The sequence below is a fragment of the Podarcis raffonei genome, chromosome 15 (assembly GCF_027172205.1).
Source record: "Podarcis raffonei isolate rPodRaf1 chromosome 15, rPodRaf1.pri, whole genome shotgun sequence".
In the NCBI taxonomy this organism is placed as follows: Eukaryota; Metazoa; Chordata; class Lepidosauria; order Squamata; family Lacertidae; genus Podarcis; species Podarcis raffonei.
The window spans coordinates 12,362,080-12,390,000 of record NC_070616.1 but is presented as its reverse complement, the minus strand read 5'-3'; the positions used below and the strand labels follow the sequence as shown (position 1 = coordinate 12,390,000).

At 41.6% G+C, this 27,921-nt stretch overlaps 1 protein-coding gene across 9 annotated transcripts in view; it reads left to right on the top strand.

Moving 5' to 3' along the window:
• Positions 1 to 27,921, top strand: part of CUX1 (cut like homeobox 1) — a 261,921-nt gene that overhangs the window by 56,038 nt on the left and 177,962 nt on the right. For all 9 annotated transcript variants that reach the window (XM_053367430.1, XM_053367431.1, XM_053367427.1 and 6 more), the window contains exon 2: positions 2,210 to 2,320. In XM_053367430.1, the coding sequence (XP_053223405.1) occupies positions 2,210 to 2,320 (111 nt within the window). The remainder of the gene's footprint in view (positions 1 to 2,209; positions 2,321 to 27,921) is intronic.

The following is a 27,921-nucleotide window of genomic DNA, read 5'->3' as shown; positions in this document are numbered from 1 at the left end:
CTTGTGGTTAAGGTCAGCTGTCAGAGACATGCCTTCTCCTTCTCAAGCATTCCCACTCTCTTTGAAAAGGGGAAAGCTTTGAAGGCACCACTCCGCCGCACACAACATTTTGTTGCGAGGGAAGGGGCTCTCTTGCGTTCTGACTCACTAGTGAGCTGTTTTTCTCACTTCTCATGAACATCAGATTTGGAATGAAAGGAAATCGATTAAAGGTAAAGACAAATCTAGAGGCAAATCCTCCCACAAGGTACATAACACAACTTCTATTGACTTCATGGGAATGTGGTGCATATACTTGAATTTAGTGCTTAAATAAAATGGACAGAGATATGGGAGGAAACATGGTAGTGCGACGCAGCAATGGATCTCAGCACAGCTGGGGGATTTCTGCCAATACACGTCCCCTGCTATTTAGAGTGTGCAAAAAGTAAGGGAATCTCTTGGGTAGACGTGGAAGATACGGTGAGGTGACTGGTGCATAGCAACATTGCAGAGTGACGCCGTTCCTGGACTCGTTTTTGTCGTGCATGAAACCAGCAAACATGGAACAAGGCAGTGGATGAATTAATCAGAGAATTTGATCAGCTGCCATCCATTGATCTTACGGCCAAACACTTTTAAATTAAGCAAGTTGCAGAATCGTCTTTTCCTTGGCAAGCTGCTGTCTGGTTTTGTGATCTGGAGTTCATGGGCTGGCTTGGTGGTGGTGCTTTCAAGAATCTCAAGTCTTTGCTAGTCCTACTTGCTGGGAGAGCCGCCACAAGGCAGAATACATAGTGCTGGGCTAGATACAACCAACTTTGTATTCAGCATGTATTCATGGGATGTATGAAGAGAAAGGTGCTGGGGCTGAAACTCCCTAGAAACTGGAGTCTATGGCTCAAAATCTTTCTCCGCCCTCCACCCCTCAGTCATGGATCCTCAGACATCACTTCCTTGTTAACAAGCTTTACTGGTGATATAAAAACCATAGCAGTTAAATTTTGATATGTGATGTTTGGCCGGCTGTGGCTTTGAAAAGCTGCTAGCTTTTCAGATGAAGCACTGAAATTGGTTTTGTTGTGAAAAGCTGTATAGATGTAGGTACGTAAAGAGGACAGGACGTTGTTGTTGTTGTTGTTGTTGTTGTTGTTGTTGTTGTTGTTGTTGTTGTTACTAGGTGTGTCCAGCTTGTTTTCTACACTCTTGTAGTAGAGATATTATAAGGACCAGAAGATAGGCCTTCTCTACCCCATTTGTACACCAGCCTGTTGCTCTCTTGATGTTTTGGAATGCAACTCCCATCAGCTTTAGGATATCAGGCTGGCAAAGGTTGGGCCTAATGGAATTGCCCCTGTTGTGGGATTGGTTGAATTAGTTCATAAGAAAGGGAAAGCAACTCTGTGTCTTCTTGATTAGCTGAAAGGGAAGAAATTGGCCAAAAGGGTCAAGTTCAGCAGAACAAGTTCCTATACAGTGGTGCCTCGCAAGACGAAAATAATCCGTTCCGCGAGTCTCTTTGTCTAGCAGTTTTTTCGTCTTGTGAAGCAACCCTCTTAGCGGATTAGCGCTATTAGCGGTTTAGCGGCTTAGCATCTATTAAAGGCTTAGCGGCTAAAAGGCTATTAGCGGCTTAGCGGCTTAGAAAAAGGGGGGGAGCGAAAAAAATCGCAAGACTCGCAAGACGTTTTCGTCTTGCGAAGCAAGCCCATAGGGAAATTCGTCTTGCGAAGCACATCGAAAAAACGGAAAACCCTTTCGTCTAGCGGGTTTTTCGTCTTGCGAGCATTCGTCTTGCGGGGCACCACTGTACAAATAAAACCCACATTTATTGTGCCTTGTCTCTAGAACCTGAAAACCCTGAAAGGTCAAAGAATGTATTAGTTGTGATATTCAGTAGTTATTCACAATGTCAAAAGTCATGCCAAAAAGGTAGATCTAATGCAATACTAGTGGAGGCATGCAGCCTTAAATTATCTTGCCTTACCCAAGGAAATAGGGGGATGTCATTTATGCAAGTTTGTATTGACCTGCGACTTCATGGAGAGGCTTGTAATAACTTTGCATGAGAGGTGGCAAGGAAAGAATGGTTCAGTTAAGGGATTTAAAACAATGAGGTCTATTTACTTTCCCCACCTGAGTTTTCAAATTTTATCTTTTTTGGGGGGCAGGGGGCGAGAGAATCCGGGCATGGTTAAAATTATGGTTCCTCTTTCTTTTTCATTGATAGAGGGAGCTTGATGCCACAGCGACAGTGTTGGCAAACCGCCAAGATGAAAGTGAACAATCAAGAAAGAAGCTTATTGAACAAAGCCGTGAGTTCAAGAAAAACACTCCAGAGGTAAGCTGTGATGTTAATTCCACAAATCTCTACTTCCCAGAATATTAACAGACCCACAATTTTTCCCCCATTGAAACAAAGTTGTGTGTCTTGTACTTGCAGATTATTCATTGGAACTCATATTTTAAGCTTGGGGTATATATAACTTTGTGTGTGTGTGTGTGTGTGTGTGTGTGTGTGTGTGTGTTTCTGACTTGACTAGAAGCAGTCTAAACTATAACACTGCCTTTATTCACATTGTGGAATCAGCACACATATGAGAGAGAAAAAATTATACTGCTTTTATGTTCCTGTAGAAAACATCCATAAAATTAATTAATGATATAATGCCACTCAAACTGAGCAGATTCAAAATTGTAATGACCTTTTTGTTGTACCTAGGAAAATAATAATATATTAATAGACAGCTCTTTGGGCATGTTAAAAGTAGCTTTTCTGTTACACGCATAATATTTAATGTTAGGGACATGTTTGCTATAGAGTTGTTGTATCTAAAAGCATATATTTATTAAAGCTTTCACTTGGTTTGAAAGTATAATTTAAAGTACAATAAGTGTGCTTTATTGACACACACACACACACCCCCCTCACCGCAACATAATTTCAGTTGACATGCCTTTGGCTATTGGAAAAAGTTCTGATATATTTATACAGCATATAAAATTAACATGGCATTTTAAAAGTTGCACTTACTAAATAATAGGTTAAATAAACATGCTAAAACAGATCTCAATCAATTTAGGATGTCAGAAAAATTCAAATAAAACTTGTCCAGAAAATTCACACCAATGAAATCACACAGAGTTGGCAGGGGGCATTGCCCCACTCCACCCCCACCCCTCTTTTGGCCATATTTACCTTGCTTTCTGCATCCATTTGAAGTTAACTATTTCATCATTGGCTACTGTTAAGAATCCGTTAAGGCAGTGCTTAATGCTCTGGGGATGTTTTCACTCCATGAATGTACGTAATGATTATGTGCTATGTAGGTTAACAAACCATAGTGAATTCATCTCTCAGCTGCAGCATTTCATAAAGTGAATTTTACCAAAGTGATTTTTACTAAGGTCCTGTGACCAATTGAAAATGTGGAATATCTATGGCATGGTAAAAGTAGCTCCTCATGTTAGCTTTATTGCATCAGGTAAGATTACAATCTTTTCTGTATGGGCAGAAGGCACATTTGCCTTCTGTGTAGTGGTGTTGAGATTGCAAAGATCAACAAGTATAGAATGGGAAGTGTTTTGCTATCTTGGTTGAGTAAATGTGTTGTGCAAGCATGAGCATAGCCCACTGTTTTTCATTTCGGTACCTTTCAGAAAGTAGCTGAGCTACAGCTCAGTGGAAGAGCATGTATTTTGCACATTGAAGGTCCTTGGTTCACTTTCCTGCATTTGTACTTCAACAAAACTTGCGTGGTGGGCTGGAGATATTCCTGTCTTGAATCCCTGGATAGCTGCTGCTAGTGAGGGTTGCTAATACCGGACTAGACAGACCAGTGTAAAGAATTCATGTGTTCCAAAGTCTGTTTGCCTAGCAAAGTGCTTGATTTTCAAGATGTAAATTCTGAAATTCCTTGACTTTTAAAAATACTACTTTCTGGCTGCTGTTCTGAGTTGTGAAATGGACCACTTGATTTAACTGAGAGAATTGTAGAAGACAGCTTTGGTGATGAGGAGAAGAGTAAAACACTTTTAGTACTGGGAGTGGGGGGAATACTAAAATAAAAGAGTCTCTAACAGTGGCTAATTTGTGGCTTTCAAGATATTGTCAGACTACAGCTTCTATTGTCTCTGACCTTTGGCTGTACTTATTGTGACTGATGAGAGTTAGAGACCAACAGCACTCAAAGGACTACAGACCCACCCCCCACCCCTCGCTGCCCTAACACAATAGCAAAAACCAAACCAACTGTTTTGATACCATAATTCACAGCTAGTGAATTTGCGGTGAACTTTCACAATGATGACAGAGACAATGTCATCTAGACAAAGTTGGATGCAATAAGGTAGAATAAAGTATTTATATTTATCCTATACTTTTTGAGTGTTTGCGTTACACAGATCTGTTGTTTGGAACATGAACAAATATTGATTTGTGTAGCCGAAGCTATTACAAAAACACAAACTATGTAAAGAGATTGCATGTAATGTGCCCACATGAGATTAAACAAAACAACCTTTGTATATTGCAGCTTCTGTCTGTTGTTCCTTACATGAGCCTGCTGCATGTTAGGATTCAGAAGGCCCAAAATAATAAAGTTGCACACATTTTGTGTTGTTGTTTTGGTGTGGAGTTGTTTGCAAATAATGTAATGGAGAACCTATTTGCTCTCTCTGCAAAGGGGTTTCACCCTTTTGACTTAACGAGTTTTGTTATTAATCTATATACCGTATTATACACACTTCTTTTAAGAGCTAAACATTGAAGTGGGGCCAATTAAAGAATCAGAAGAGACCTGTCTCAGCTACAGCATGCTTGATAATGTAGTTACTTCATGCAAAGACTGAAGACGCAACTCAGGCAGCAAGAACCGACAGGGCCATCTTGTGCTCTCTCAGGTGATTACAGGCACCAGTGGGTAGCAGCTCTCATTGCCACAGCCAGGGAAGGTATCAGAAGAACTGCTTAGGCCAACAGAAGCATTCACAAGGCCTGACACTTTGCTGTTGCCGAAACGGATGGCACTGCGAACTTTGGGTGTTCCAAACTAAATGTGAGTTCCTTGTCAAACTGAACTCAAACATTCAGTGAACCACTGAGATGAATTATATTTCTAAGATTTTTATCCTGTTACTTTATGGAACCAATTTCAACATAGTTAATGCATTTACAACGTAATTCTGTGCATGTTTTCTCAGAAGAAAGCCTACTGTGTTCAATGGAGTTTCCTCCTTTGTAAGAAACGTTACCACTGAGTTATGCCTCTTCCTCAAAGTAGATTATCTTAACTGCTGTATATAATGTTTCTATGAACTATTCCCTAAAAAGAATTTCTCTTTGCCTTTTACTCCAGCACACGAGAGTCAGCATATACTAGTAGGGCTTTAAAGCATGTATCTAAAGTGAAATAAAGGAAAATAATGACATTAATTTTTTTAAATGGGCAGACTATGTGTAGGTTCTAGGGACGCAGGTGGCACTGTGGTCTAAACCACTGAGCTAGGACTTGCCGACTGGAAGGTCAGCAGTTTGAATCCCCGCGATGGGGTGAGCTTCCTTTGCTCAGTCCCAGCTCCTGCCAACCTAGCAGTTCGAAAGCACGCCAAAGTGCAAGTAGATAAATAGGTACTGCTCCGGCGGGAAGGTAAACAGCGTTTCCATGCGCTGCTCTGGTTTCGCCAGAAGTGGCTTAGTCATTCTGGCCACATGACCTGGAAAAACTGTGGACAAATGTCGGCTCCCTCTGCTAGTAAAATGAGATGAGCGCCACAACCCCAGAGTCGTTTGCAACTGGACTTAACTGTCAGGGGTCCTTTACTTTTTTATGTATAGGTTCTACTCCTGTTTCCAACAAGCAGGATGGAGTCCTAGGCATTTGACCGTTTGTTTGTTTGCTTACTTAAATATTTATAGATCATACATTTCTTTTAAAAAAACACACATCAGAAAAAGTAGTATACAGCATACATTAACTTTAATAGAACAAGTAAAAACTGGTTAGAAGAAACTGAGTTAATGAGAACTTGCATTCCTGTTTGCATATGCTTGAAGTTGCAGTAGATGGAGACTGGGACGAGCTTTGCTATACTGCTAGATTTGCACCAGGGGAAATCATTTCCCAGTTTAGGCACTACCGTGAAGGTTAGTATCAATTCCTTGAATTGTTGGGGGTGGCGGATAGTAAACTTAGGTGAAATAGGACCCAAGCCGTGTGGCCCAGTCAGCAAGCCCCATTCAGAAGCCTGGTGGGCCACATGTTGGAATTATAAATTAAATTACAGGGTGGTACAGATGCACAAATGCCGGGTAGGTTGCTGGTCTGCCAGTCAGTAAAACTCCTCATTTCAAAATGTTTATTGATGTAAATGGTGTTGGCAACAAACATGGCCTTCAAGGCAGTCCATTGGGTTATTTTATAGAGCCTACAAAGCTGTAGCTAAGTCTCTTTAATATCCTGGTTTGTCCTGCTTGAATCTTGGTGGCCCACAATGGGTGGGGAGAGAGGAAAGGTGTTTCAGACAAGGTCGTGACAGAGCTTTAATTTTTCAGCTGCCTTGTTGATTTCTATGCAGCAGACAGACAGTGACAGTCAGTGTTGGAGTATCTGGGTGAACTCCTTAGGATTGTTTCCCTCTCACATTTTTCCATGTCTTGTCACAGGTTTAGTAGTTTAAGCATCTCTTGGCTTTTTGCTTTCCACATACGGCTGTCCTGGATGCCCAAAGAACTTTCTCAGAATCCGTTGCAAGTAAACTGGTATTTAGAAGAACCCTAGGGCAGAGCCTCACTCTGCTGAACTGTCAGTTGCAGTTACAGCTCTGCAATGTCTGCAGACTGGACTCTTAGGATGTTCCAGAGATCAGAGAGACGTGATCAAGTATGTTCTTTTTGTAGCTCTTTTAGCAAATTCAAATCTTTTCTTCTGGGCTGCATGCTTTCCAACTGCACAGAGATCAGGTGCCCTCAGGAACAGAATCTGCCTTACCAACCACCTTCTGAGACTTTGCATGGGACCAGCTGCCTTAGCAGCAGGAATGCAACCTCTCCTAAGACTAAGCCCCTGCTGCAGAAGGATTTCATATTTTTTACACCAGTGATTTGTTTCTGTGCTTCGGCTTATTTTTACTACAGTATTTTGAAGCTGGGCGCATTTGTAATATATGAAGCGGGTGCAGGTATTGCTACCACTGAAGTTAGGAAAAAAGTTTTCTAAATCTTTAAATTCAAAGATTTATTCAGCTGATCCTCCCCTCCCTCTGGGTCTTATTACATTATCTTGGAAAACATCTGGTGCCATATGTCTGTGTTCCGGCTAATGTAGCATAGTTTGGGAGCAACAGCCAGAGGCTACATCCCTCAACAACTTGACGCAGAAGTTTGATACTGATTGCTACCAAAATGTATGTCTTGGTTGAAAAGACCCTGTGAAAGGAACTTCCAGTGACTTGGCCCCAGTTTTCTTCGAACTTCTTTTTGGCAGGTATGTGTGAGGAATGCTTCAGGTTACTTCATTATGCATTCAGAATATTTAAGTTCATGTGTTGTGAAATGGCTTGCATACGAATTGCTTCAGCTGACAGGAATCTTGTTTCACTTCCAAATTGGTAATGTGAATTATATGGATATCTTGTGCCATCTCAATATGTCTCTAGGGAGCATGCAAAAATGCCCCAGTCACTTCTAGAATAACCAGCCCACTACCAGTTTAACTAGTCAGTAACTAAAGCACAACTCAACACTTTGATCAGTATTCCTTTGTGTGCCCCACTAAAATGAATGGGAGTTAGTCAATAATACGAGCAGATTATAATGTTGAAAGCACATGTAGTGGAACAAACATGCTCAGTCTCCACTTGTGCTGGGAAACCCCCTCCCACAATACCACTGCTTTTTACCCTGTTTTAGATTAATTTTGCTTGGCCTTATTCCTAGTTAACCCAAATTTAGGGGGTGCTCCAAAACTGAGTTTTGGAACACAAGCCCTGAACTTCATGTGAGCTTTTGTTAACATAAGCTATATCAAATGTGTGGGATTTGTTCACAAGAGGGAAAGGTCTGGATGGGGAGGGAGCGTGCTGTCCCATGACCCATCCCTGATTCTTTAACCCTTATTAAAGAGGGTCAGCTATTGCTGCATTTGTGCTGGGAGAATACTAGCTCCCTGTGAAACTGGCTGCAAAACTGAAGCGACTCCCTCCTTCATGTGCTCCCTTTTATATATCTGTTGAGAAAAAGCAGCTAGATTTTGAGCAAGCTCAGGAGAGAGCTTTGTTGCATTGTTAAAGCAATGGGCCCTCTGGGGAGTTGGTCTCTCATTGTAAATAAGCAGTGAATGCTCGGAGGTAAAATTTATGAGTTAACCTTGCTGTGAGAGTTTGAGTACAACTGACAAAAGGTGATATTTCTGGACAAGGCCTCACTAGGACTGTACATTACGTTCTGTTACATAATGGTGATATCATGCATTTGAATTTTCTGCAGTTAGTCACTTTAATAAAATAGTTAATTATAGGGTGTTCTGGCCATTTTAGGATTAAGACTGTCTGAAACATATACTGTGTTAAAATCAGGAGGTGGGGGGAAGAGGCTTTAATTAAAAACAGCCATTTTGTTTTGCCAGCTGTGCAGCTTCTTACAGGTCCTGCAGCTCATCATCTAAGCATCCCTTATTAATGTTTGAGAACGTGGTTGATCTTGATAATTTAGAATCTCCTCAAGTCACTCAGGAGCTCGAATTGACCACATAATTGCTAGTAGAAATACTTATTTTATAAATGGCTTTTAGCGGCTTTGTTCTGCATGCCCAGGAAATCACCAGAAGTGAGAGTTTGGAGGGTTAATGTGGATCAAAAAGCTAAAGGCATTTTTTATTTGTTCAAGCCTAGAACTGGGAGTATCGAAGGGAGAAACTGAGTTGGCTCCTGCTCAGTTTTGCAGTGCAATTCCACTGTAGCCACAAATGGTGTCTGAAGATGTTGGCTTCAAAAAATTAGCCATTTGCAGCTGCACCTGTTTAAAAGTCTGATTGGATGCAAGATTTAGGCCCTCTCTACACTATATTGCATTTAAAGCAGTATCATGCTACTTAAACTGTCATGGCCTCCCCCAAAGAATCCTAGTTTGTTAACATTACTGAGAAGTGTTAAAACCTGGGCAGTATGTATGGAGGTACCCAGACGACAAGACCCCCCCTCTCAGTCTCGCTGAAGTGGCCCTAAGCAAAGCAACTCTGTCTGACACTTTTCAGCACCCTTAACAAACTGACTCACCTGAAACCATGGAAGGGAGGGGGAGTTTTTCTGAGGGCGTGTAATGGTTGCTATTTCAAACTCCGAAGCTTTTTAGCCATTGGAGTGAAAGGTGTCCCCATTCAGAAAACAAGGGGCTCAGCTACAAGAGGTTTTGTGAACTTACCACTAGTATGTCCAAATCCCCATTAGCCATGGAATGTGCTGACCTGCAGCTCTTGGCAATGGTCAGATGATTGTGCTAAAATGGACTGGGGAATATGTCGTTACAATTGTGAGTGGGATCCGTGTGTCATAGTATTAGATGTTAGGGGTTTAACATCGCTTCAGAAGCCTGGGTGATCCCCCTATCTGCCATTGCTGCTAATGATGTCTGAACTGCCTCTGCCTGAAGTGACCTCTGCTCCCTTTCTGACTATTTTCCTTTGGGCAAAAGAGGCCCTTGGAAGTTTGATTGCCGGCCTCATGGCCATTTCCTCTATCCGGCCTGCATATGTGCTCAGTGGTGAGGCATGGAAGTGAGAGAGTGGGCTTTTACTGCCCATCGGACATCTGTTTTCTAGACTCTGATGGTCAAATCCAGTTGGAATCTGAAATCGCACAGCAGAGCCTTTGAGCATAACCAGCAGTAGGTGTGCTCTGAGCATAAACAGCTTCTAACTGGCCTGGAAAAAGAGAATCTTGCATGCTGACAGAAAACTGAATAAATGAACTCTCAAACAGAGCACCTTAACACTTACAGCGTTGTGATGGCCCCCTGCTGACCCCCAAACTCTCTCCTAAGTAAATGGAAATTTTGAACCATGGGGAAGTTTTCTCCCGAAAAGCATATGATCTCACTCCCAGGGTCCTAGAACTGCCTAAGAGGCATCTGGTTAATTACACCATGGACTCTCTTTTTTTGGCTTTCTGAGTTTGCCCTAAAATATTTTGTGTGCGGTGGCAGTGATTTATTTCAATTGCTGTTTATTTCATTAGACTCTTCCCCCCACCCCGTGTTGTATGATAGCCAAATCAGATATTTTCTTCTGAAGCAATATACAATGTTTTAAATATATTGCAAAACATGAACAAAGTGTCTATGATTGCCTTTTCTCTATGATATGGAGATAGACTTAGGTTTAAGGATTGGAATTAATTTTATGTGGTTTTATTTTTTAAAACACAGAGAGAGAGAGATCAACTGCATTTTAATAGAATTGGTAGTGCTCTATCCCACCCTTGTAAAAAAACCAGACAGGACCTGGGTTGTCTGTCTCGTGTTTCAAATAATTCAGTGCCAGCATCTAACCTTTAGGTGACACCTATAAAAGACAGACAGACACAAACATGTATCAAATTCCTAGGCACTAGCTTCAATTCTTTTGTACTTTTGGGCCTGTGTTTGTTACAACTCTGGGCATGTCCCAGCTAACACTAATCACAAAGTGCCTATACACATAGGAAGACTTTTTTTTTGTACCATAGTTTTGCATTACAAACCATGCAGTTAAAAGTCCATATTCAGCCATGTGATTTCAAGGTTCCTGGGATTTTTTGTAAGCAGGGGTTCTGTTCAGACATCTCTTTGCCCCCTTGCGTGTATGGCAAGACTGGAAAGGAGCATAGAGTTCATCCTGCCCTTCCTTACTTTTGAAACAGGTTGAGGGATATCACAAGTAACCACAGGATGTCCTCTTGCTTTTCTGTGAGAGAGGAGCAGCCCCCAAGTATAAATTTGTAGGTTGATATCATGAGGTATGAAACTTCACATAGACTGAATTTTTCCCCCTAACCACAGAGCTTACTGTGAGCGCAAATGAGCAATTTTTCAGTATTATGTGAATACTGACAACTCTGCATTTTTTTATCTACCTAAAATAACTGAATATTTGATTTATAAGAGATTGAGTTGTGCCATATATTTGTGTGTAGAGGGAAATCGTTTGAACATCAGTTTTAAATATTAGGGTCTTGAACAGATTATGTTTAAAATGGATTTCTAAAGAAGTAAGCAGGAATAAAGAGGAATAAATTCCCATAGAAAATAAAAATACATTATCAACTTTTGGGATTCTAATTTGGCAGTGATTTTGGGGACAAGGAATGGCAATCTAATTAGGAGTGCCCATGATTTTATTTGAAGGGGATTTTAGACCATTTTTAGAAAGAATGTGTTAGTTTTCTGACATTGTGATGGATAGCCTTGACTTGAAATAATTTGATCCCAGTATAGTTCCAGATGATGGACTCAAGCTCCCACCAAACCAAGCCAGCATGACCCAGCGTTCAGGGATGATGGGAATTGTAGTCAATCAACACCTGCAGGGTTCCCTCAACAGAGACTATGAGGGGACTGTGAATGAATATAGAGATCAGATGCAAATAACATTTTAAAGTGAGATCTATCTGATTTCTTTCTTTGAATGAGAACACTTTAGCACTTTCCAGCAAGTGCTAAAATGACTAATTGGGTCACGTAGTACGTTGTGAAAATTATTGCAATTATTGCACCCTGATCAGAGGAAGTCTCTGGCTCCTGTTGTTATTCTCCTTCTTAACTCCTCATTGGGAGGAGTTTTCAGTATTCTGTAGAATATTGTTAATGGCTGGTATATGTATACCCACCAGTCACTTGCATTTGAGAATTGCTGCTAAAAATGTGTCCCTATGGAAGGATCTGGGCTTGGAATAAATGCTACCTTTTTCTTTTCTGCCAGCCAGTGGTGTTCCTCCCTTTTTTGTGGTTGGTAGGTAACTGGTTGACAGGAAAGCCTCCCCTGCAATTTCTCGCAACTATTGTGATTGTGAGTGTGATCTAAGTGTTTATGCGAGGTTAAGCGGTTACTCTTGAAACTACAATGTAGCGGAGCAATAGTGTGTATATTTTACATTTTGTCTACATATTCTAAAACTCGATTGTTTGATTGGTTTACTGGCTGGGCAGAAGGTTTGCTTGCTTTAATAAAGAAGATTGATTTATAAATAGAAGTTTAAAAGTGGTTCAGTTTGAAGCTAACTGTAATCAGTAATTGCCAAGTTGAATGAGCAAATAGCTGGTAATGCAAAATCTAAATTGTTGTAAATTGTAACACATCTGTAATCTTCAACTGGGAGAACAGAAAAGTTATATTAGCGTGCTTTGCTAATAGGTCTCAACACCTACTAGGGCTTCTTTCTGACAATGGTATTTGAAAGAGGAAGAGGATTTGAGCTTTTATTATTTATTAAGGATTTTTTATTCTGTCTTTCAAATTTCCAGTATGTACTGCAATAACAAAGCTCAACAAGAATAACCACACCATTAAAAACTCTTAAAACAACAGAAACTAAGAAACTCCAATTCAAGCAGCAAATAAGGCAGATAATAATGCCTGAATGTTGCAGAACCAATTTATTGTGGCAAGAGTTTTGTAGACAGGTGCTTGCTCCATGTTGAAGATGGAGGTGAAGAACATCTCCCCCCTTCAGTAATCCAGTCCCCTGGACTGGTACTGTGACTCCCCTGTGATGATTGCTACTTCTTTTTGTATCTTGAATCATTGGCAATAGTCATATCTGGAAATAAATTAAGAGAAAAATTATATTTGCTAAAAAAAAAGATTTCAGAAGACTTGAAGGAAGTAGAAGACCATCAAACCCAACCCAGCCACCCCAAGGAGGGAGCCTCCACCCCTAAGCCCCCTCTCCCCTGTTTGTGTCTAACAGGAAACTCACCCCTTGAGAGTTACTTATAAGCAAATTAAGGGACACGTGAAGTAAAGAAATGAATAGATTTTTTTTTTAAAAAAATAACTGTTGGATTCTTTTTCAATTAATGCATTTTCAGTGTTGATGAATATATGGAAAAATGAAATTACACTGCTATCCTGCCGTGTCTCCAGTGTGACGATAAATCAATTTTTTTCCCTTTTAAAATGTCTGGCCCTGTAATTTATGTTTGCTTAAGCCATTACTAAATTCGTAGTAGGTGTTTTAGTTGGCAAGCGTCAGTCCAGGGACTTTGTGGACGTTTAGTTTTTTATTTTTATAAATACTGTGCTTTTGTTCTCGGCCAAAATGAAGTGTGGAAAAACATATGTGTTTTTGTTAATTGCAAAAATTGACTTGTTTCTGTCTTCTTCTAAAGCAGTGGTTCTCAAACTTTTTTCTTTGGGCCACACTTTCAGAATAAAAATTTGCTCGTGCCACACCAACGTTTTTTATTGATAAGAAATACATTGCAACACAAAAAGAAATAACCAACAGTGCTTGATTTTGAACAGATATCTATCCATATTCAGCTGCAAATAACATTATTTTGATACTATACTTTACCATATTACTCTGAATTGTTTAGATGTTTATTTTATTGTCCTTGAATCTTCCTGCCACACTTGCCGTCCTCTCCTGCCACTCCAGGGTGGTATGCCACACCCTGATTGATTGATTGATTGATTGTTGAATTTATATACCCAGAGGTATCAGGGTGGTTTACAGAACAAAAATTGAGAGCCACTGTTCTAAATAAATGTTTGCACTCAGGCCATTTTAAATCATTGTGGCTTGGATGCTGTAGAACCTTGATTGTGCTGTTTGTTAACTGACAAAACCTTTAAATGGGATGGACATCTGGCGTTTCTTCCCCAAACATGCTACTGATTTGTGCTGTATACTTCTGGAATGGGTTGGGATGCCTGAGCAATGAGAGGAAATTGGCCTGGAGCAAATTTTCAAGTCATTGTTGGAAGCAATTGCCATAAATTGTGTGCTGTTTGCATTAATGTTGCAAATGTCAAGCTATTATTAATAGATACGTTGAAGAGACTCCATCCCAGGTGAGGGCATGAAGAATTGGAAACACCTCCTGCTCTTGGCGATAAGCAACAGGAGCAGTCCTCTTTCCTCTGAGATGGTGGAAGCTTCCAAGGGTCACATGACTTGACTGATGCCAACTTACCACTGATCTTCCCTTGCAATGTGCAGTTACAGGATTGGGTTGGGCATCTTGTATGATGCCGTCTCATGCTTCTGAGGGGCACTGACAGAACTTCAGAGGCCCAATGGTGGCTCATGTAGAGAGAGTGCATGGTGATTCAGAAGAATCAGCAACACACATGGGGTCCCTGGCAAGCTAATCTAAAGTGAGGAAGGTTTGCAGGATGGGAGAGCATTCAAAAGTAGCTGCTGTATCCAGAATGTTCTTATTCTAAAGCTATTGGGCCCAAGGAAGATGAAATTATTTTATAACCAACCAGGAGTGTGCGCTCCTTCCTTGTACCTCATATTGTCTAGAATGCAAATTCCCTCTGCTATTTCTCTACAAGCCTTAAACTGTGGCTAACTGTGATGTTAATAGCAATTTTAACAGTGGTTTAGGCTGGCCAAGGCTCCCACCTGAGCAGGATTTGAACTCATCTTGGTTACATGGTTTAAAACCTTGGTTAAGCAAGAGCTGGTTTTGATTGTGGCTAATGTCATTGCCAACATAGCGCTTAGATAGCTTTAAAAGAGGATCACAAACGTTCATGGAGGATAAAGCTATCAAAGGCTACTAATGATGGCAGGGTGTTATCTCCAGGATCAGTGGCAGGGTACCTCTGAATACCTGTTGCTTATGTCCTCCTTGTGAGCTTCTCGAAAGGCCTCGGGTCTAGTCCACCAGCACTCTACTTATGTTGTGGCCTTATGGTCTTGTGGAGAAGTAGAAATGTGTATGCTAGGATGGAGGCTGGGCAGGGCAGCCATTCATAGTTAAACATTTGTTTTTCTGTCTTTGGGAAATCTTTATTGAAAGATAAGGCTTAAAAATTCACACGGATTGAGAGAGGCTTTAGAAAACCTCATTTGCCATCAGTTCGTCATTTTCTCAGAGACGGGGGTTCAAAAGAAGGATTTGTTTCTCAGGAGCCTGGAGGCTGCCCTGCCACTTGTGCTGGAGAGCATAGCCTTAGTCTCTTCTGCTCCAAGGGCTGATGAATATGCAGTCGCTGCATCTGAGACATAGCTAGCATCTCTCTCTCTCTCTCTCTCTCTCTCTCTCTCTCTCTCTCTCTCTCTCTCTGTGTGTGTGTGTGTGTGTGTGTGTTGCTTCTCCTAGAGTGGTGCATAATGATAGACTTTAAGCATTTCCCTTCCATCCTCTCCATGCTTCAACCTCCAAGCTATTTATGCCCTTTTAACCAAAATGAGTTTTCCCTAAACCAGGAATTACTCATTGCTGCTTCCACCTCCTTGTTAAAAAGAAGTAAAATTTAAATATATCCATCTGGCTTCATAAACTCAATAGTACCTTACACCCCCCCCTCCCAATATTCTTATCCCGTTATAAGAATTCTCCTCCTTCCCAGCTCTGTTCCACCTCCATGCCTAAGATAGCCTTTAAAAAAACAAACAAAAATCCCAACTAACGATCATTGTGCCACGTCCTCCCAGGAAAACAACCTCTGACAAGAACCACTGTGGTATAGGGCCAGGCTAGAGACTGTTGCATCGGACTGAACAACCTAAATTCCCCCGCTGCTGAGGTTTGCCCAGGAAAGATCAGTAGTATTGGCTAAACTATCCTTCAGGGAGGCTAGCCTGCCACTGCCGATCTTTTTATTGAATAACTTCTGATATGCTTTGAGGGGTTCCTTCAAAGCTGTTTTGAACACCCCTGTCAGAGCTGCGTTGTGGATGAACATTCTGCATGGAACACCAGGTTGGTTAGTGAAGAAGCACATCGTTGTTGGGTGCTGTGCAGTTTTTTCCCCCTGTGGGTGTGTTCAGAATATTTAGTGTTCCTGCCGAGAAAATAATCATGCTTTTTTAAAAAAAAAAATCTTAAGGCTTTATTTAGTTGATTTTGAAACCAATTAAAGGAAGATTGGCTGTGCTTCCTCTTGTAAACACTCATTTAGATTGCTTAAAATAGAAGGAACTTACTCAGCTGAGTGGAAGGATGCTGTCTGCTTTCCCCTGGCTGTGTACTAAGGTGGTTTAACAACATTTGCAGGAGTTCATAGCCAGGCTTGGGGGTGCGGTGTGGGTAAGAAAATTCAAATGCCAAAGTGCCAGCATCACATTTTTTTAAAGCCTGTGGGACCAGGCTCTTGTGACTTTCTTCAAGTCCTGCGAACTGAATAGTTACCTCATTTTTAATTGGGCAGGTTAACTGTATTAAAATATATTTGGCCAGTATTCCAGAATAGCCAAACTCAGATACAGTGATACCTTTGCTGAAGAACGACTTGCGAGTTGAATGTTTTGGCTCTCAAACGACGCAAATCCAGAAGTGAGTGTTCCAGTTTGCGAACGTTCTTTGGAACCTGAACTTCCGGTGTGGCTTCCGATTTCGGAACGGATTCCGTTCAGCTTCCGAGGTACGACTGTACTTTTTTTTTGTAGATAGAAGAAAGAGTACCTTGAATCCATGTCATCTTATAGCTTGAAACCATGTCATCTTGCTTCAGCGGTGGGATCTTCCACAGTTGCTGTCTCTTTAGGTGTTCCTTAAGTGACACAAGAAGACCGTTTCTGTGTAAGCCCCCAACTTCCCCCAAACTCCCTGCTCTGGGAGATTCTTCTGGCTCCTTCACTGCATTTAGGAGGGCAGCAGAGACTTTTCTTTTTGAGCCCCCCTAGTTTGGCGGCTGCGAATTTGTTTGCTGTTTCTTGTTTTTGTTGCTTTACTCATTTTCGTGCACATTGCTCTGATCTCCTTGGGGAGGAAGAGCAGGATATAAATTATTTTCAATAATAAATACCACACCCTTTCATTGACCTCAGAAGGCTGTAGGAAGCCAGGGTGGGGGTGGTGATGGAAGCAAACATTTAAACAGCATGTTGTTAAAGGTTTGTACCTCGTTGCACGTGTCATCTCACTAAGTCCTCTTACCACCCAATTTCACATGAGCACTGAGGCTGGGATGGTCTGGCCGGGTGGCCTCTTGCCTTTGGCATGCCTTTCCCAGGGAGGCCTGACGTTGCTGTCCTTTGAGTTCCAGGTGCAAGCATTTCTGTTTCCCTGGGATTTTAAGAATGACAAATGCTATCATTTTAAATTCAGAGCAGTTTTGATTTTGCTGTCCGTTTTGAATGGACTGCTTCTGCTTTAGGTTGTTATTGTACGCCTTATCATTTATGGTACTTCTTTTGTTTCTTACTACTTTGTTTGCTACTCTTGGGATTAGGATATTAAGTAACTAAGTGAAAGAAAGAAAGAAAGAAAGAAAGAAAGAAAGAAAGAAAGAAAGAAAGAAGGAAGTATAAATCTCAACTGATGGAATATGCTGAAATGCTGAAGTTCACTGAAAGACTCAGAGATAAAGACAGTAGAGACTTTAGAAAAGACTGGGAACCATTTAGTATATTGTATTTACGGAATCAATGTAAAGAGATGGACTCACTAGTAGGGTTTGACTAAACACTTACAATTAACAACACTAATATAGAAGTGAAAAAGATGAGGTTGAAAGGATAAGAATACAACAACATCTGATGTAAAGAACATAATTTTGAAGTATAGTATTGCAAGCAGGACAAATTCATATGTAAGAAAACCCAGAAGGGGAAGATGAGGGAAGGCGTGGGGGCGCAGGACGGATGGACGTGAAATTTAATTTTTTATTATTTGTTTGATGTGTTTGTAACCAAAATGTAAAACTCAATAAAAATTATTTAAAAAGAAAGCAAGGAAGGAATATAAATCTCAATATAAGCCAGGCACCACACCTATTCAGTGATTTCATCCTTAAGAATGCAACATTGAAGAAGCTTGGGACAAAGTGAGCTGACAATTAATAAAGGCTTTAAAATATACAATTTTAGTTCAGCAAGCTGATTTTGGGAGTCTTGATGGAGGAACATTCCACACCACAGTATTCAACAAACAAAAACCTGCCTGCCCCGTCTGTTAACATCAGGGTGTGCTTGTGTGTGTTGGGGTGGGGTAGGGTAGGGGGAGTGAGCAAGGGGAGGTTAAAACATGATGAATTAGTGACTATATCAGGTATGTGAAAATATGACCTATTTGACAGGCGGAGGCACACGTTGGTACACCACAGCCCTCAAGCGAATCCCTTTCTGAATGCAATAAACATCTAACATTTCCCACCCTATTGTAAACAGGATAGAGGTGCCTGGAGCACCCTGGATTTATCAGTGCTATTAAAAGAAAAGAACACAGTGCTGCAAATGTAAGGACACGTGCTTAAGCCATCTTCTCTTGACTAGTAGCATTAAACAACGCCGCACTCCCATGTAGTGGGCTTATGAATTCAATGCATTTTTATTGCATGTTTGGACAGCAATGCCATATTAAGCAAAAGAGGAAATTCATGTAAAACGCTGGGCTCTACTGAAGAGGTGGGGAAATTTAGGCTCAGGTCATGGAAGTGGCTCCCTCCCCAGGCAACTCTTTCTGCCCCCAAATAAAGTCATGTGTGGCACATCACACGAAGGGTACCTAACTGCTTCCTTGGGTTATTTTTTGCTTGAAAACCCGCCCAGGACATTTTTTTATGCCGATATGTTAACATTGACTGGGGGGGGGGGGAGTCCCCAAAGGCAAAAGTCAGTAGAAATTGTGTGATGTTTGTAGTCCCAGGTGCTTTTCGCTGCAATTTGGGCATATTGAGTACTGGCAATGACCGTTTTGCACAGGGGTTGCATTCCTGACCCCCATGCATATCAGTGGAGCGCATGTAAGCCTGCTCTGCCTCCTTTGGCCTCCACTCCATGCTGCCCCTGTTTCCAGAGACACTTCCAGGGGTGGTGCGATGCACACGTGCGCAGTTGCACATCACTTGGATGTGGTTAAATGGTCATTGCCTCTACTACCAAGAAGGAGACAATCAGTGGGAATGATTATGTGTCGAATGCCTAAAAGGTAAAGGTAAAGGTACCCCTGCCCGTACGGGCCAGTTTTGACAGACTCTGGGGTTGTGCGCCCATCTCACTCAAGAGGCCGGGGGCCAGCGCTGTCCGCAGAAACTTCCGGGTCACGTGGCCAGCGTGACATCGCTGCTCTGGCGAGCCAGGGCCGCACACGGAAACGCCGTTTACCTTCCCGCTAGTAAGCGGTCCCTATTTATCTACTTGCACCCGGGAGTGCTTTCGAACTGCTAGGTTGGCAGGCGCTGGGACCGAACAACGGGAGCGCACCCCGCCACAGGGATTCGAACCGCCGACCTTTCGATCGGCAAGCCCTAGGCGCTGAGGCTTTTACCCACAGCGCCACCCGCGTCCCTAATACCAATACCAATACTAATACTACCAAGAAGGAGGCAATCAGTGGGAATGATTATGTGTCGAATGCCTACTTCTGTGTAAATTCTGCGATAGAAAAGTACATGTGAGGCAGATTTAATCCCTGTTTTTCTTCGAAATGAGTGTGACTTTAAATGGTATTCCAGCTACTGCAGTATCAAGTTTTTCTTTTTGTAAAACAAAATGTCAGAGAGCTCACTAATGTTTTGGTTACTTTTCACGAACGTGCTGCTTTCCTCCTAGCTTGCTGAGGATGAAAATAGTCAAAATATTATTCGGATAATCCAATCTTCAAGGTAGATTTTGCTTAATTCGCTGATTGTTCAAAGTGAGGTATTTATGTACCGTAATGTGTCTGTCTTTGATATTTCTGAACCTGGTCTTTTTAATTTCATGCCAGGGATCAGGGTTTTAACAACGTAATACATTAAAACCCAGAAGACTTCAAAGGCTAGATCTATTGACTCATTATGAAGTGATAACGTTGGGACTTTGTTATCTTAACAAGTCAACAAACTTAGCCTTTTAAAATATTCTGGTTCTTGATTCACACATTTTAATCATTGAATTCAGTTTAGGATAAAATGCCAGCAGATTGCGCATGTTCTTATATTTCCAGTGACAAATCCCATAACTTGAAAGGCAAACTTTAGAAACCTGATTGGCTATGGTAGCACTTGCTCAACAAGGGTTGAAATATATTAAAAAATGTTGTCATGGTTTGCATGTCACGGTTAGCCAAACTGTGGCTTATCAGGACCACCCAAATGTCCCAGCTCCCAGAGAGGAGCTTGCATCTATTTTGCTTCTTCCCAGCCCTTTTAGTTCAGTGCTTAAAATGTCATCCAAACCGGGGCTTATGGTTAAGCTCTTTCATCCTCAACCATGAGCTGTGGTCAATATTTGTTATTGGGAGGAGCAAAGTGCCTTTTGTCTGCTCCCCAAAAGCCCATGTGTTCACACTAAACCCTGGTTTTACTTTATTACACGTGAATGCAGCTGTTGCATACCTTATTATTACTAAGGGCCAGGTTGTGCCAAGTAAATTCTGGCAACATTTTTCCACCTTCGCCGCATCAAGCAGTTGGTCCCTTACCTTTCCCGCCCCGACCTGGCCACAGTGATCCATGCGACGGTCATCTCCAGGCTTGACTACTGTAATTCGCTCTATGTGGGGCTGCCCTTGAAGCTGTCCCAGAAACTCCAGCGGGTACAGAATGCTGCAGCGAGGCTCCTCACGGGGTCTCTGCCATGGGAGCATATTCACCCAGTGCTTTTCAAGCTGCACTGGCTCCCGGTGGAGTACAGGGTCAGATTTAAGGAGCTGCTTTTGACCTTTAAAGCCCTTCACGGCCTAGGACCCTCGTACCTACAGGACTGCCTCTCCTGGTATGCCCCACGGAGAGCCTCAAGGTCCATAAATAACAACACTCTAGTGGTCCCAGGCCCTAAGGAAGTTAGATTGGCCTCAACCAGAGCCAGGGCCTTTTCAACTCTGGCTCCGGCCTGGTGGAACGCCCTGCCTCATGAGACCAGGGCCCTGCAGGATCTGATTTCTTTCCGCAGGGCCTGTAAGACAGAGTTGTTCCGCCTGGCCTTTGGCTTGGAGCCAATTTGATTCCCTCCCTCTCTTTCTTTTTTCTTTTCCTTCTCCTGCGATGAGGCTACATTCTAATATTTTAATGTTCCATTATTTTAATGTTGTATTTTATTTTTGTTTTGAAGTTGTAATCATTCATCTTGTTTTTATTATTGCTTGTAAGCTGCTCTGAGCCCGGCCTTGGCTGGGAAGGGCGGGGTATAAATAAAAAATTATTATTATTATTATTATTATTATTATTATTATTATTATTATTCTACGCTGAATTTTTGCTGTCAGAACTCCCATTTATTCTACTTTTAAATTGCTTGTGAAAAGATAAAATAATTTCTGGATTTAGCTGAAAGGAGATTTAAGCATTTTTGTTGTTGTTAAACATTTCAATATTATGAATATAGTTTTGGTCTTGGAATTGCCTCCACGTAATCTTATTGGGAAGGAAAATTCTTATCAGTATGGGAAGCAGAGGAGAAAGATGTTCAGAATGTAAAAACAGGATGATATCTTCTTCAAAAGCAAGGTCAGGTAGGCCTTGATCTTTGGCTGGAGTTTATCCAAGTTCATTATGACAAAGAAAGGAATAAAAAAAGAAAAAAACAATTTCTCATAGTACCAGGGGTGGAGAACCCAGACTGGTACCATCAAATTCCCAGAAATGAAAGTTACTTTTCCTTCAACTGAATTTCCTGACATCTGTGATAACTCACTATCAAGATTTTTTTTAAATAGAAAAGCATATCTGTATTTTAAATAACCATCCCAAAGTATGTTTTTAAGACTGGCTCTGGGAGTAGGAATGTGCTTAGATAAGCAGTGAGAGTAAGGTGAATGGAGGGTATTTTGCAGTTCAGTTCTGGCTTTTCATCATGGTTGGCACCTTCTCCCTGGTAGGAGCATCTGACAGCCCTTAGCTTTCAGGTAGGAAGAATACTGAAGTGTGCACATATTTTATAGATGGCTATCCTGTAGGGCTTAGCGTCAAGAAACGGCACAGAAAACACACCCACCCCATTATTGTCACATTCCACATAGTTGGGTAGAAAAAAATCCAACTTGTTGCATCCTGACATTACTCCCAGCTGCCAAAAGTCAGTCCAAACATGTAGGTGGCACAGGCCACCTAGGATAATGTTCAGCAAATATTTTTTTTACTGCTTCTGTCCCATTAGTTAGAGATGGGAACACAAAAGTTAATTTTGTCCCAAAATATTCCAAATAAGACAGCTTTGTTTTGCAATAATTGAGAAGCTAGCTGTATCTGAATATGTATTTTCCTCTTTCGAATGCTCTTGCAAGGCTTGGACGTGTTTTGAAATGTGCTTGAGCTTCTTACTTGTATAGTGCTTGTGTAACTTTTAGGTGCTTAATAAAAGCAGCCATTGTTCTCCGACTTGAGGTCTTGGAGGTTTAAACCAAAAAGTCTGTAAGTAGGCCATAAATAGTTTAAAACAGTCTCAGTAACGTGCTTCTTGTATTAGTTGCCGTATTGTTTAACTCTTGTACTCTGCCTGCTCAGCATTTAAACACTTGCATATTACATATTTCATTGTACAGTTCACTCTTTTTCTCTCATAAGAAAAATGTGACTCCCACCTACCTGCGAGTAAGTTCAGCTGAACTTTCTTTTGAGTAGACAGGATTAACCAATTGTGATCGACAAAATGAGCTGCACTCAGTTCTCATTTGTGGTTCCAAGAAGCTGCCAGCGACAGCTGCCACACTCCGGGAACGGCTTTGACTGACTGGCTAAACCAGGGTAGCCTGTGGATTTCAAGCCCCCTGTGAGTTAGGGACTTCCCCTGCATGTGAAGACAGGCTCTGGCAGACTAAGCGGACGAGACCAATCGTGGGTCCTTCGGTCAAGAAGGCGGTTTCTGCACAAGTTGTAGAGGGAAATGAGGGACAGATAGGACTTGTAAACATGGGAAGATAGCCCATCTGGGAGACGGGAAATTCTGATTCTAAACCTTGTAGCTTTACTCATTCATGAGAAAGGCTTTGGGAGTAAACCCACAAGGAACAATCTGCTTTGTGGGATACTTTCTGGAGAAGAAAAGGCCAAGAAGTAAACCCTACACAAATCCACAGTGGAGTCCCTAAGATGGTTGGATGGCGTGTTGCATGCCTCCTTCCGGCAACTCCTGCAGCCAAGCTGGTGCCAAATGTATTGCTCTGCTTTCCTTTGGACCACATCAGCGAGGCCAAGAGGGGGGGTCTTGTCTTCTGGGCAGCCCAGGACCTCCATACACACTGCCCAGGCTTGCGCCTCAGAGAGGTCACTTGGGTGCTGCAAATGCAGCAAAAAATCTCCCTCAACTCTTCATGTTACACACTTTCATCCATTCATTCTTTTTTTTAAGTGACCGTAGTATGTGCCCTTAAATATTGTCCAAAGCTGGGTTATAGTTTGCAAATGTAGGTGGTAAAATACGTAGCTCAGTGCAAAGTGCAACAATCTTTGGTCCATTCCAAAATAGTGTCAAGTATTTTTATTCCAGCCAGCTGAATCTAAAGGACGTTAATGACAACTCCAATTGAATCAATGTGTTCTTGCTTTTATAGCTTTGTTTTCGCTGAATATGTGAACCAGTGGTCAAGAAAACAGATACTTGTAGCACTGGCAAACTCTTATCAGCTATGCAGGTCTGCCTTGTGAAATCTTCTGAACAAATTGTGTGCGCGCACGCGCATATGCATGCTCTTCCTCGTCACTAACCATGACACACCAAGGTTGTTTTGTTAGAGTTCTTCGCTGCTCAATTATGTCTCTATAAAGTGTCCCCGCTCTGTTACGAGAGCTATAATTAACTCGCCAAGGCGCTAGTCAGCCAGATTTGGCCAGGCGCCATGAAATCAACCCCAATTACTATATTCGCATTGTCAGTAATGCCCACTTCACAGTTCCTGCTAATTTGAAATGGCAAGTCCCAACATCCCGTAAGTAAAATTACCATTTGTGTCCTATTCTATTTGTGATATTTGCTCCCATTATTTTGGCTACATGAAATTGGTTGATGAGAATTTTCTGAAAATGGTTGGTAATTGTAATGATTCTGAGGGAAGCGCAAGAGACCCCAAGGTTATGCTGTTTGTTCTTCCTCTCTAATTTTGCGATTGACACAAATGCTGCGCTCTCTCATTACTGCTTCTGCTGCTGCCGTAGCTGAAAGAATATTTAGAGTTAGGTCAACAGTGTTACTATTGTGTTATTATATTCATATAGGGCTGTCCCTATTCATGGCACTTTGCAGAATAATAGAAAAAACAAATAAACGGGCTACTGCTGCAAGGAGATTAAAATCCAAATTTTGACAGGGGGAAAGATGACATGGAAAGAGGAGGAAAGAGAGACGCAATAGAATTGATGAGGGAGGGGTGCAAGTGTCATTGGGTGCACTGCTGGTTTCCTTTGGGAGATAAAGACTAAGGGACTAAGCTAGAGTTTATGGGGAACATGTTTCTTTTGGGGGGGATTTGAATGGAAAAAGAGAAGTGGAATTGCATTCATTCTCTGGGAGGACATCCCATGTTTAGGAGGAAGCAAGGGGGGAAGTATGGACTCATTTAAGAGTGCAGGAGGCTTTAGCATGGCTGCTGGTGGTGGAGTTGGCACAGTGAAAGTAATAGGGAAGTTTATAACTGGGGAAAAGAGGGTGCGGCAAGACACTGGATAGCTTTGATTGGATGGACTAAGGAGCTTGTGCTCGGCATAGAAGGGATGATTCTCACTTCTGCGTTCTTAATTTCCATGCTTTAGGGTTTGCTTGTGAACCCCAGTTTGCCCAAAGTTCCTTATCCAGTTTTAAACATGAGCACTGTCCTGTCTTCCAAACGTGGTTAGAAAATTCTCCTACATGTCTGGGAGATTAATTAGGCAAGTAGCCTGCCAAGGTAGTTACTTGGGTTGTCAAGGTCCTTTAAGATCCTGCCAAGCTGGTCATGATTAACTTTTGCCCTTCACTATTCAAGAAGCAGCACAACAACAACAGCTTAGATTTTCTTCATTTCTGTATACTGAGTCCCTAATTGTCTTGCCTAATGATAATGTATCCCGGCTAGTTTTAAGTATGCTGTATTAACACAGTTAAAATTCAGCGTTCCGTCGCACTCCTCTTTTTGACTTAAATCAGCTTGCTGAATCGCTTGGACGAGAAGTATTATAGCTCAGCATTTACCACACAATAGTAGACCTGGCTCATTAGCAACCATTATGTTCTCTGCTAAGAGCCCCATTTTCACATTCAAGCTAGATCATGCGAAGCAAGTGCACAATAGGCGCTCCTCCAATATTCAAGTTTTTGAATCATTTGGCACCCACACAGGGGCTTTTCCCAGCTCTGTTTGGAGATGCTGGGGGTTGTCCCGGGGACCTTCAGTGTACACGGCAAGTGCTTTGCCACTGGGCTGCTGCTACAGTCCTGCCTCTGCCATGTGTAGGTTGGCATTTTGGATGTGGTTCATGAAACTGCCTGCAGAGCAGGCAGCACCAGATGATGTGAATGAATCAAGTTCCACTGCCAAAGAAGGTGTGCTGACATTCTCCGTCCAGTAACCAGTTTGACTTGGAAGTTCTGTATGGATAGGGAGACTGCCTAGTTATTTTTTTCTGAATCAGAGTATATAAAGGTGGAGCCTAGTGCTGTTGATTTCTTTGTTTTCCTTTTTTCCCATGTGAGTTGCCCTTCCTTTGTTGCAGTTCCTATTTCTGTTATTTATTTAATGGGCGGGGAAGAAATTGTCATATTTGACATTTCATCACATACAAATTTGACATTCCAACAAGGTGTAACTTGTGGGCCATTTTTAGTATAACTACAGCCACGACTATTTATAGGGCAATAACCCGATTAGCAAATAATTTGGCACTAATTCCTTGAAGTGCCCATGACATGACATGTTTTCCTCCCTCACAACGCAAGTTCTGCAGATTTTCCCCAGAATAAATGCTGTTTTATAAACCAGAGGCAAAATGTAGTGGGCTGTAACTTAATTCTTTGGTCAGGCTGGTTTTGGTACATTATAGCAATGCAGTCAGTGGATGGGCAGTCAACCCACAAGATCGCCTTCATGTGACTCTCACAATGGAGAAAATTTTGGCTTATAATATGTAGTTGAAGGACCAGGCCTAAGGTCTCTGGGAGCTGTTTCCTTAAGATAAATCTTTAAAATATTTCTTTTTGTATGCAAGTAATAAACATTTTCTCCCTGTTTTCTGTGATACTTGCACAATCTATTTTAATACATTGTTGATCTTTTCCAGTCCGTTTTTAGCTGCCCTGGGGCTCAGATTGGACAAAAAGTGTGAAAGTCATAGTATCAGAAACTCTTGCACTGACTTAGGTACACAATCCTGTAGTCTGCTTATTTGTGTCCACCCTCATAGCAGCCCCTCCAAATTCATTCTGTTTGATTTTATAGTTATATAGATATTATAGATAGGAAACAATGAGGAGAGTTATTAGCTCTCTTTTTTGTATCACTCACTACTGCATTCCTGAATTCCTATCACTTACCTTCATTGGATGGCCCTGAGTTCTACATGACAGGAAGACGCACCCCCCCCCTATAGCCACTTCTTCCATAATATGTGTAATTAGATGTGGCTTTATCATGCCCCCAAAGTCTCAAATGCTGTAATCTCTTCTCATAGGACAGTTTCTCCAATCCCTTGACCATTTTGGCTGCCCCCTTTAAACTTTTTCCAGCACTGCAATATCCTTTTTGAGGTGAGATGCCCAGAACGGTACACAGTTTTTCCAGATTTGACTATACCATACATATGTATAAAGGCATAAATTTCCTCAATTACCACTGCATCTTGCATCCCTTTTAAAAGATTGGCTTCTATTAGCTGTTTTTCAGATCTCTTATCTATTACAGAGATTGATCTAAGGGACAAGTTACGTGTTTTTGTTTAGAAGATAAACAATTTTACATTTGAGATCTTGAAGAACATAAGAATTTTCACATTTGAGATCTTGGGTGGATACCATCAGAGCACAGTGATTTGTTCATTTTCAGCTTGTCAACAGACCTCTGTAATTCGCTGTACGATTGCATGAGCCAGTGATTACGTCCATTTGGACTTAGTTTTTTCAGAAAGCCTGTTCTCTGTGGGCACCCTGAATTATTCATTCCACCATGCACAAGAATTAAAATGTAGCTCTAGTGGGGTTTAAACAAACATGGTACTTGGCTCTCCCAAGTTGAAATCTGCAGCATTTGAGGTCAAGCAGCATGTCAGGGAGACAAAAACAGAAAGGCGGACTTTAAATAAACAGACATGCTGCCCATCTTGTCCCCTGGGATACATATTGCGCTCTGCAAAAGGAAAGATCTAGAACAGAGGAGGCAGAATAACTGGGTTTAGTTAGAAAATGTACCTGCTGTTAAGAATCTGTTAAGGGATTCTCCAGCCTCTCTGATGCTGAATTCACAACCGACAAGTGATAATAACTTAACTATGTGTTTATTTAAAATATTTATATACTTATTCTCATTAAGATAAGAAGAGCCCTCCTGGATCAGACCAAAGACCCACACAGTCCCACATCCTGTTCTCTCAGTGACCAACCAGCTGCCTATAGAAAGCCCCAAAGCCAGACTTGAGTACAATAGTACCCTCCCCACTTTTGACTCTCCGCAAACAAGCTGAACCTCCCAAATGCTGCTCTTGTGCGCTTTGAGATGAAAAGGAGCTGCAAGTTTTCGACAGTGCTGGGTCCTTCTGAAGAAAAGCTGAACAAATAGGTGGACACCAACTCGTTTGTTCCATTTCTCACCAGAAAGCTGATGGGTGGTAAGGGTTGTGCAAGGCCGACTTTTGGCAACTGATTCTTTTGTGATAGCTGTTGTGTTGGCTTTGTATACCTTGACTACTA